General features: G+C 37.3%; 3 protein-coding genes across 6 annotated transcripts; all 3 read right to left on the bottom strand.

The window, feature by feature from the left end:
* Positions 1-1,213: 1,213 nt before the first annotated feature.
* LOC109540918 lies at positions 1,214-2,867 on the bottom strand. Its single transcript, XM_019909458.2, has 3 exons — positions 2,613-2,867; positions 2,288-2,501; positions 1,214-1,693 (listed from the first exon to the last, which is right to left on the bottom strand). Exons 1-3 carry the CDS (start codon positions 2,753-2,755, stop codon positions 1,481-1,483), a joined length of 570 nt encoding a protein of 189 aa, XP_019765017.1. The 5' UTR covers positions 2,756-2,867; the 3' UTR covers positions 1,214-1,480.
* Positions 2,868-3,679: 812 nt separating this feature from the next.
* On the bottom strand, positions 3,680-5,382 carry LOC109541191 (early nodulin-75). Its single transcript, XM_019909978.2, has 2 exons — positions 5,126-5,382; positions 3,680-4,995 (listed from the first exon to the last, which is right to left on the bottom strand). The coding sequence occupies exons 1-2, from the start codon at positions 5,296-5,298 to the stop codon at positions 3,705-3,707; spliced, it is 1,464 nt and encodes a 487-aa protein (XP_019765537.1). The 5' UTR covers positions 5,299-5,382; the 3' UTR covers positions 3,680-3,704.
* Positions 5,383-6,495: 1,113 nt separating this feature from the next.
* On the bottom strand, positions 6,496-10,530 carry LOC109541100 (ubiquilin-2). Of its 4 annotated transcripts, none has more exons than XM_019909814.2 (7): positions 10,428-10,530; positions 10,041-10,298; positions 9,473-9,656; positions 8,901-9,413; positions 8,303-8,689; positions 8,037-8,245; positions 6,496-7,763 (listed from the first exon to the last, which is right to left on the bottom strand). In XM_019909814.2, the coding sequence occupies exons 2-7, from the start codon at positions 10,290-10,292 to the stop codon at positions 7,557-7,559; spliced, it is 1,752 nt and encodes a 583-aa protein (XP_019765373.1). In that variant the 5' UTR covers positions 10,293-10,298; positions 10,428-10,530; the 3' UTR covers positions 6,496-7,556. The 4 variants fall into 4 exon arrangements, with proteins under 4 accessions (XP_019765373.1, XP_019765375.1, XP_019765374.1 ...); XM_019909816.2 differs by having other exon boundaries at positions 10,041-10,307; positions 10,428-10,503; XM_019909815.2 differs by having other exon boundaries at positions 10,041-10,502.
* Between the last annotated feature and the right edge of the window lie 761 nt (positions 10,531-11,291).

The raw sequence follows: 11,291 nt of genomic DNA, 5'->3' as shown, positions 1-11,291 counted from the left end.
AAATGAATATAATGTTTACCAATTATGAGTTTGAATGAATTTTAAAATCTGATGATGGCGCTGTTGTCTCGCCGAAACGTAAAGAAATAAACGATATAGAAAAAACAATTTGGCTGTAAAAGACTGCAAAGACCTAAAGGAATATAATGTTTACCAATTACGAGTTTGAATAAATTTTAAAATCTGATGATGGCGCTGTTGTCTCGCCGAAACGTAACGAAATAAACGATATACAAAAAATATTTTGGCTGTAAAAGACAGCAAAGACCTAACTGAATATAATGTTTACCAATTATGAGTTTGAATGAATTTTAAAATCTGATGATGACGCTGTTGTCTCGCCGAAACGTAACGAAATAAACGATATACAAAGAACAATTTGGCTGTAAAAGACAGCAAAGACCTAAATGAATATAATGTTTACCAATTATGAGTTTGAATGAATTTTAAAATCTGATGATGGCGGTGTTGTCTCGCCGAAACGTAACGAAATAAACGACATACAAAAACAATTTGGCTGTAAAAGACAGCAAAGACCTAACTGAATATAATGTTTACCAATTATGAGTGAATGAATTTTAAAATCTGATGATGGCGCTGTTGTCTCGCCGAAACGTAACGAAATAAACGATATACAAAAAAAAATTTGGCTGTAAAAGACAGCAAAGACCTAAATGAATATAATGTTTACCAATTATGAGTTTGCATGAATTTTAAAATCTGATGATGGCGCTGTTGTCTATACGATATACAAAAAAAAATAGTTTCACAATGTGGCTGGAGCCCAGGAAAGAAAATAATATAATAACAATTAGACGCAGTCAGGAAAATAAATCAAAATTTCCAGCAGTACAGAAAATAAATCCCAGTAACCTTTTCTAGATAACAACCCGTTGGTGAAGTTTACTTCCTCCTTGGCTTTGCTATAAGTTTACTTCCAATGACTTGTCCTTGCGTCGTGCTTCTAACTCGTATTGTAACAATGTCTCTCCTGATTGGCCAGTTAGAGTTGAATACTTTGCGTGAAAAAAAAGAGTAGATTCACACTTATGTTTGGAAAATATTTAATTTTCCTGGTGGGTCATTTGAAAGATATCCTAGTGTTGTGAGGAAGCAATTTCCTGAGTAGTCCAGAGTCAAAGTTTTGAATCTGAGATGAAACATACGCTGTTGTAGTAGTTAACCGACGCAGTAAAGATGCAGTAAAAGAATACAAATTATCATAAATTTAATTATGCATTTACAGCAAAACAGGTTGTTTCAAGTTAGCTTGACGCTCATTAATTATCTAGCCACCAATCAATAACATGGGAACAAATTAACATTTTGTTTCAGCTGTGAGCTATCATCTGGCGCTAAACAATTAATACACATTTAGATTTGGCAAGTTGCTGTTTCGCCAAAAATGAATATGCCTTAAATTCTACAACAAATTTAATTAATGTCTGTTGTTTTCACTTCACTCTCACTAAGATTCATTTTACGTGTATTTCTTTGACGATATGGCATCCATTATCCTTTGGAACGTTTGCGAAGATAACCCGGACCATAAACTCGAAAACGATGATTCTGTGTTGGCTCGGCCTCTTCCATAAAAATCATCGTAGTAATCGTAGTCAGTCGTTATAACATTAAACTTGGCATAATATACTGCTGCAAATGCTGAGTAAATCAAAAGAGCGGCCGTTACCAGCTGAAAATAAAACATATTTTATTATTCTCAGGAATTTCACTTATACATGCTTAGAGTGGCTCTTATAAAATCGCAAAAAACACCGTTATATACTTAAAAAAAAACCTGAATAAACCAGAAATGTCCTAACAAAATATTTGGTCTTTAGCGGTTATTTCTTGAAAACGATGCGTTTTTGGGCCTTTAGACTACAGGGGAAAAGAATTTCTTCCTGATGAGCAAACCACCTCTGAACAAGCAATTTCAAGCAATAACTGTTTTGATATTGAAGCTGATGAGTTTATTGGGCTTTCGGGCCGTTGGGGAAAAGATATTCTTCTTGAAGTTCCTCAGTTGCAAAACGTTAGGGACAAATTATTTTCCGCTACGGCCTCAAAGCGCGAAAATCTCCAAAAGTTGGCTTCTCTTACGAGAAAATCAATATTCCGGATTTAATGGCCTTTGGTATATTTGTTGATTAAAAGTGTGCCTAAAATAATCAATCAACTAGGGGGCATTATGCACGTAACTTTATACAATGCCCGCTTTGCACTAAACCTATGATATCGGCGTTCCAATTTGAAGTTAATAACTTAACTACACGATAATTCGTACCTGAAAAGCAGCCCAAAACTTAAAACTGCCCTCGTTAATAATAAAGTCATAGTAGCCTTCCCATGGATCTGCAATAGCTGCCTTTGACTCTTCCTTCATTTCTTGATGTTCCTCATGATGGTCATCATGATACACAATGTCATCATCCATCATTCCTCTGGCCTGTCGCATACTCTGCTGCTCTTCATCGTAATCTTCTAAGCCTTTTTCATACCTGGCCAAGCAAAGTGGCTGTTAAGAACTTATCAATCTTTGATATTGGCGCAAAATTTTATTTTCAATTCCACTTTATTTTAAGTTTTCCAAGCGCCGGTTTTTTACTTACCGAGTTTTTTCTGAAGTAGTTTGAGTTAATTGAGTTGTGGTGGCAACAGCCAAAGTGGTATCGGTGGTTGAAACAGTTGCAGCATAAGTAACATGTAGAGAAACCAAAACACCCACACAACAAACAAACACAATAAAGTACATCGTAAAAATGTATAAAAATAAATGATGCACTACCGATTTTTCGATCTTCCGATATTTTCAGATTGTTTCAATTCCTAGCCATCAACTGCTAAAAATCGAAGATGGCACTATTCTAAGTGTGATGATAACCAGTTATGAATGAGTGATAATTGTTATTATCTGGTACATGTTAACTTAACGGAAAATAGGTTTAGTTGACATAATTTTTATAACAAATAAATGGAACTAGATTATGAGTACCATGCAAACGGCTGGAGGCTAAAGAGGAGCAATTTTATGTAAATACCTACAGCGACTCATATGCAATGTGCGGCTTTTTGGAATTTTTCTTAATTAAGTGCAAAAACGAAAGCGAAATTGACGGTTGATATGTGAAACCAGAAAATGAATCTTATTTTACCAACCACGCAAAGCTAATTCTTTGAAAGCTTTTATTCATGTGTGCAGTTTTAATGTATTATTCGTTAAATTTTCATTCATTTGATCAGCAGCCGAGGCAGACAAAAACTCAAAAAAGTAAATCACTACCAGTGCTGGCCTGGTTTTAATGGATTTTTCCAACCATAATCCGGATTCGTTATTTGTTTAAACAATGGTACACTTAGTCAGTAATTAGTATTGAAACCAAACTCAAATCGTGAGCTGTTAGTGAAATTTTGCATTGTTCTAGTCTTTTGATGCTCTATTACCTACCATCCCTCTATGCCTAAGCCATCCAAAGCCTTTTTCGTTCATTCACCCTTCTAACTCTACCTACTATTGAGCCGATCGAACCCATTTGACTCGCATTGACAAATTCAACAAAAATAGCGAACGGGAAGTTTTCCATATATTGGACGGAATGCAGACTCGTGGCCGTTGAACTCTGAGCTTTGCAGTTACAGACTGATCATTTGACTCAGGTTTGCAATAAAAAAACTCAATAACACATTTTCGCAAATTTTATTAATTACTTCATAGCTAAAACACTATATTTCGTGGTCGCATTAGTCAAAGCCGCTGAAACGTTGCGATGAACTTCCGTTATCGCCTCGTGCCTCGCATCGTCCAAATCCAGGCTCCTTGCTTCTTTGGCGGAACCGTGCTCGTACCATTTGTACTTTAACTTAACCTTATGTCTCGCTATGGACTTGAGGATGAGAACCGTAACGTAGATAATGAAGTATACGCTGAAGTAAAGCGGGATGTACCAAAGCTTGCGTCCCAAATAGTAGTAACTGTAATTGGTGCTGCTGACACGCTTGTCTTCCTTCTCTGGAGCCATTGTGGTATGCGGAATTTCCTCATAGACGTGATGGTCATAATGGTGGTGATCATAAAGGTACGGCGGAAATGCATGTCCCTGATGGTGATCGTGATCGTAATCAGGTGGAGGTGCCATCTGCATGTGGTCATCTGGAGCTGGGTCTTCATTTGCCTTTCCCTCGTCCTCACCTGGAGGCATCATCCCATCGTCCTTCATCATATCTGCTGGTCCTCCCATATCGTCTCCCTGTCCGCCCATGTCGTCTCCATGTCCTGCCATCTCTGGATGGTCAATCTGCTCTTTCGGGAAATCGGGAGGATAATAAACATCATCAATGCTCTTAGGGGCTTCCTTTGGAGGACCTTCATGGTATTTGTACATTGCCATCGGGTCTTCTGGGGGGCTGTGGTCGTGATGGTGGAAATCATATTCTGGATGGTCGTGCTGAGCATGGTCTTCTCCGTCATCCGGAGCGACAGGAGGCCCTAATGAAGCATAGGAATCGGGAGCCATCTGCTTTGGTGGGTCCGTAGAAGCACTTTTCATATCGTCCATTGGAGCTTCCTGTGCCGGTCCATAGTCAGTGTTGGGAGGATACTTATCTGCACTTCCAGTATCATCAGGCTTGAAGTCTGGCGGGTTGTATGAACTGTAGGGAGAAGAATACGACCCTCTACCCGAATCAGAAGCTTGTAAAGGGGGCGGAGCTGCAACAGGAGGAGACGACGTGACCGGGGCGGGTGCAGCAGGTTTTTTCGGCTGAGAAGGAGGCAAGTAGGTAGCGGAGGAGAATTTGTTTTTGTAAGCAAATAGGGGGCGAGACTCGAATCGATCTTGGGCTTGCATCGGCTTGGCTACGATAACTTCTCCTATTCCTGGCACATTTTCCGTTACTTGGTGCATTTTCGATTCGGGATGCTGATATACGGGATACTGGTATGCTACTGAAGGGTTTTTCTTCTTTGTTGTTGGGGAGATGCTTTTGGGGTCCAATCTACAAGGTAGTTTATTTATTTTTTATTTATTGCTTCTGACGATAGTTGGTAAATTTGTAAGATAATTAGCTGCTGCTAGACTATAATAAATCCTTCCAACGCTTCAGCTGAAGACTTTTAAAAAATTACCTGTGATTCCAGATGTTTCCATCGCGAGTATTCCTGCTTATCGGGGAGTTCGTTTTGTTGTTATTCCACACTGTAACTTTCGCATATTTCGAAATCACCGATGTATCATGTGGAAAGCACTGATGCAATTTTACGTTCCATGACACCAACAAAAAAATAAAAATATGTTTCATCCTGAAGTCTTGATACTGTCGAGGATGATTGACTACTGATTTAATATAGATAAAGAATAGAAGGCCAGATTTCCGGACATCTTCACAAATATTACACCTTGATGGTGCTAATTACTTCAAAATCTTTGTTACAGTTATCTACAGGCTATTTGATTATGTGCCTTCGTGACCCATATGAATGAGTTTACTGTTGTTTTTTATTTACAAAATAAATATATGATTTCTTGAACAAAGTTGCAAGGTTTCAGCCAGGGTATCTTAAATACCGATGATTAGAAAAGTTTATTGGATCGTGTAAACTTGTGGCGACCTGGATTATTTTCTTGCCTAAGCGTTATGGAGCTTCTATTGGGATTTAAAGGTGATTGCCTATTAATTAGCACGTCTACTACTTTTTTATGATGCACTTTACGAAAAGCGCTAAAACAATAGATCATGTGGAATCTACAGTTAGTATTTAGTATAGGAATATCTCGAGTATTATTTGAACCTAACTGTGCTTAATTTTCAATTAACAACTTTGCAAATCTCCTTTTAACCACCTAGTTCACTTTTCTTTGAACTACATTTCTTGTTTAATTCCAAGTTAATCCACTTACATAGGATATACATTTTTTAATTATTGTTTCGATTGTCATCACATAATTTTTGGTTTCAGTTGTATTGTCGATCCTTTATATACGAAAAAAACTTTGCATATAAAAAGCAAATAAATCTGTGTTTGCACACTATGCGGTACACTGGTACGTTTTTACGTTACAACATGAGGCACCTTCGTACTGTACGAAATCATTTTAATCAGAACTACAAAACGTACGTTTGTTTAAAGGTCAGATGCAACTTTTCAATCATGTCATTATAATTAATTAATTTAATTTGGGCAATCGGTATTTTTTTATACATAAAAAACTCAATATGTAGTCGAATCGCTTTTCCCATCATGTTTATTGGATTCACAGGAGTTTATTTGAAAAATTTGTAATGTACATAAAACATTCTCAAATGTAGTTACGTCCTTTTATTGAAGTTAACATTTACAGAAATTCATTCACTGCGAATACCGTAAAATATGTGCAAGCAGTAATGTTTAAATTTTTTTAACAATAGACGAATTGAATCCGTTTTCCTTTCATGTTGATTGAAGCAACAGGAGTTTATTCGAAAAAATCTAGAATGTACAAATAAAACATTCTCAAATGTAGATACGTCGTTTTATTGAACTTAAAATTTACAGGAATGCCTTCACTAAGAATACCGTAAAATATGCTAAAAATATGATATACGACTTGCAACAAGTCCAGTCGTATTTTATATGGTGACAGCTAAACTTTATATGGTAAATGAATATTTACTGTGGTTTAACACGAACTAACACACATTAGTAGAGCTACTGTTCAAGTAAACAAATATAATATTAACTTGCTCCTTGTAATCCATTTAAATTATGTTACTTTGAAAAATCAAAGCTAAGCAAAGTTGACTAAGATGTCGTCATAACTGATAAAAACTGATAGTTGCTGAACTACTTACTCATTGAAAAAGAAAATCTATCATGCTACGAACAAAAATAACACCCTTATATATTTAAAAGTAAATATTTACAAAAAGGCATTGAAAGATGTTAGTCAGAACACTTCGATTGAAGAGAAGCAAAGTAAATAGTGCAAAGCAAACTACAATGTTAGTACATTGTAGAAATGAAAAAGTCAAAGAGAGAAACTGATACAAGCTTTAATTCAAAAACAAAAATAACCAGTTAATATAATAAATTGTTTTTAAAACGCCGGTATTGGTTGTCCATTTCAAACAGTTCTTAAACGTTCAGCCTTATATTTTAGTTATTATTGAGTTTTGAACATAGATTAATCCTAAGGGTGAATATAAGTATATAAACCATCGAAATGCAAAACCATATCAAATTAAAACAAATTGCCTGCATCTACTAAGTAGAACGAAACAATACTTGATATATCATTTCAGGCTTCAAAAATAGATTTTTCTTCACATATAGAATACCTTAGAAATTAAGTGGTTTCTATAACCTTAACACAAATGTTAGAATAAAAGTAAAGTCCCGCCCCTCAAATAGAACCCCATAAACACTTCTGCTGTAACTTCATAGATCAACTTTTCTACTACAAGTTTAATAAAAAAAAACCAGAAAAAGCATTAAATTATTAGTCTGTGCTCCTTCATGTAATACAAAAGAAGCTCAACCATCTTTTAACTTCCAGTGGCATTTTGTGGGTTTAAAAAGGTTAGCTCATAGACAACTGTCCTAACGCTAGTAACTTTTCCACAGCTGCATTTATGTCACCAAACGTAGAAATTAAGGCCTGTAAATTTGCTTCTCGATTTAGAAAACCCATTGCAGTTAACTGCTCCAATTGTTGCTGATAACGTTGCTCTGGAGGCAATGTTTGGTCATTTCCTGCCGTCATTCCAGCTACCATTCGAGCCATAAACTGCAAATAATATTTTTATAAAATAAACTGATTAGCAAAAAATACTTTTAACCCGTTTTAATCAGTAAAGAAAAAATTTAAAGCGATAGATCAGCTCGGAAAGAAAAGAGCTAGAGGTTTTGAAAATTAATTTAAAGCAAAAAAAGTACGTTAGCCATTCTATAAAAAACAGTACGGAGATTTGATGATATATAGAGATATGCAAAAAACGAATCCTGCATCTGATTGTTATTTTATGTCGCTTCCAAAGATTCATATAAAAAACAGTCATACCTCTGAAAATGGATCACCAGCACCAGGTGTTGCACCAGCAGATGACGGTGTAGCACCAGTTGCAGGTGGCACAGTATTGGTGGTTGTGGTTGAAGTCACTGTGCCTTCGGTGGTGGGACCTGGAGGAGCTGTGGTAGAACCAGTGGGAACCGTAGGCGGAACGAAAGTGTTTACAAGTGAAGGTGCAGTTTGTCTTAAAGTTTCCATGCCTGATGAAAAATAATGTTATTCAGTCAGTGACAAATCCACCAATTCAAAGTGGCTACCTTGTTGAATTTGCATTATAGCATTAAGAGCCTGAGGATTCATCATAAGATTTTGCATTTCTGGGTTCTGTAGTTGCTGTATCAACTGTGGCATCATATTTCGCATCTGCTCTTGCAATTGCGGATTGCGCGAAAGCAATGGGTTGTCTGCTAAAAGGGAGTTAGCCATGTTGGGATCTGCAGCTAAAGCTTCCAGAACCGATCGGGTGTATGGTGCTGACAACATGTTTTGAACCATAGATGGGTTTTCCGACATCTGTTGTAACAAACTCGCCATTGGTGGATTAACAACCACATTCCTGCCTGGTGTAGTAGCTGATGGCGGATTCGGTGCTCCTCTATTCCACGGGTTTGGTAGTGGATCTCTATTCTCAGTACCTGGCAAAACTTTGTCAAACTAATCATGTAGGAAAATACTCTTTCCTACTAAGCAAACATAACTTAAAACTAGGCGAAGAGATGACGTTCTTTATGGGGTAAATGTGTCTAAAAATGGTGAATATTGTGGAATAATATTTAATTTCCAACATTGACCATGTATCTCGCAACAGTCCACTCGTCATTAAATCAGAAGCCGTAAGAAAAATAAGAAAAATACCTTGTTGTGGGTTATTCAGCTGAGTATTATCCATCAAGCCGGAAAAGGGATTTTGGGCAAACTGTTCAGTAGCGGCCGATAACATGGGCTCTTGAATATCGCGATACATCCTATGTAAAGCATTGTATCCCCCTGGAATACTTTCCAAGTTGCTCAATGCCCTATCATGACTCCTCATCAATTCCTGAAGCATTGAAGGATTCCTCGCTAGTTCCATTGTCTGGCGCAGCAATTCGGGATTGTTAAACATGTGGCTGATTTCAGGATTCCTTTCCATTAAGTCTTGCATTTGAGGATTTCTTGTGATCAAAGCGCTCATATTTTCCGGATCGTTCATCAATCTTTGAACCAGTGGATTATCCAACAATGATCTAAGCATATCCGGGTTAGACAACACTTCGCTCTGCATTCTGTTTTGTATTTCCATAAAATTTGTCGATCCCAAGCCAAGTGATTCTAAGCCAGCTAAACCACCTAAACTTCCAAGACCAAAAGGAGTTGCGCCAATATCAGCTGTAAAGAATAACGTATTGTTCACAATGGGAATTATGAACGTTTCGGGACTGACAAACCTGGAGGCCTTTGTTGTGCAGGCTCACTGGCTTGAGGCGCAGCTCTAATAACCAAATGAATAGTTAGCCCGTCCTTGATATTGTGAGTTTGCAGATTATCAGCGTCTTTCATTATTTTGCCGGCGAATATTAGACATAGCTGGTCAGCCTCCGCGCTGAACTTCGGGCCGATTAGATCTTTGAACTGTTGAAACACAAGAGTTTTGCAACTGAATTATAAACAGATAAGGAACATAGTTAGAGAATAATACATTTTACGGAAATGAATAGTTGGAGAGGTGTCTGGTAATTGCACAACTCTAGTAACTCATTAAGTGATTACATATATTGCAAGTCACCTAGTGAAATAATCTTCAATTCAAGTTAATATTTTGGCGAATTTGCATCGAAACGTTTACAATTAATTGGATATTTGGAGACTGATATTCTGAGTTTCTAATTTTATGTGGGGCGTAGTAGGGAATTTGTTTACTAGTACTGTTGCTGCTGGGAAAACCCCCGTCATCAATTTGCTGTAGATCGCGTAATAAGTGCGGACTATTTATAAGAATCAGCATTGCTTATGTACCTCTTTCACGTTGAGGTCTTCGTCTACCTCAAAAGACTCTTTTTCCTTTGGTGTTTTCACATGAACTGTTATCTTGCGTTTGGGGGCGGCAGGAGATGATGCTGAAGCGCCAGGCGAAGCTGGCACCTCTTCCTTCGGAGTCATGATTAGCTGGGCCTCAGAAGGGGACTGCACCGACTGTTCTTCCGTTTTCGGGACTTCCTCATCGGTGGCCTTTCCTGGCCCCGAATCGACCGGAACATCGTCGGCCATATTTGTCTGGAATGACTAGTTACTTTACACTTGTAAACCCAAACAAATCACCTAAATTAATGACTGTCTATATAAATCAACCCGCTGGACACGTATATAACACACTAATGACCCGGATTTAGATTCAACACTTACTTCGAGGAAAATGTAAAGAACACGTCGATTTTGGCTAGTTAAAGGAAAACTCGGAAAAGTCAACTGTCATTGGGGTTACTTCAAGTTTACCACCCATGGGAAATAAAAAACACTTGCGTCTACAGAACATCCTTACACAATTTACCCGTGGGTGGTAGGCAATCGGTTATACAATAACGTGTGTAGGGGAGGCGTTTGAGATTAGCTGAGCTTTCCAGTTACCTATGCATTACACTAATGTTATAAAAAATGAACATGCTTAATGAATATTTTTTTATTTTTGCTTATTCTCAGTCATTCCAATTTATTTTTTGTCTGAAACTAAAAATATATGTCTAAAACTTTTTCGATAATGTAACATTTAGCAAACCCAGAAATTCTACTGAACATTATTTTACACCTAAGAAAAGGTCACCACGTTTTTTTTAAGTGTTAGGTGTGTGTTTTGGACATTGGCAAATGTCTCTTTGCTTTCCTCCAATCTAAGAACTTTTCATGCTCCTTAAAAAACGCCTCACGAAAGAGCAACACCTAAGAAAAGCAAAACGCAAAATCAATATTTCCCATTGGTCAGCAGTATACCCCGATTAATCTCTCATTGATTGTGGTTGGTGCTCGATTCAACCAATTGCCTACAAACTGTTACATAACAAGGAAAAGGGTCTGTGCGAAAAGGTTCGCTTCAAATATACGCCCACTAAAACACGCAAATATACGAATTCGAAAAAAGCAGCGTCATGTTCAGGTGGATTTTGCAACTCAAAAAAAGCCACGCAAATCTAAAACTTCTTGAATTCAAGCATTTTTTGAGAAAACTGCCAACATTTCCCCATTCATGGTTCACTTTCTAAAAAGGCCATTTAG

This window comes from Dendroctonus ponderosae, unplaced genomic scaffold (genome assembly GCF_020466585.1).
Source record: "Dendroctonus ponderosae isolate FM_Combo_2020 unplaced genomic scaffold, Dpon_F_20191213v2 Dpon_F_20191213_1, whole genome shotgun sequence".
NCBI classification, from domain to species: domain Eukaryota; kingdom Metazoa; phylum Arthropoda; class Insecta; order Coleoptera; family Curculionidae; genus Dendroctonus; species Dendroctonus ponderosae.
The sequence above is the reverse complement of the archived record's forward strand: the minus strand, read 5'-3'. Positions and strand labels throughout refer to the sequence as shown.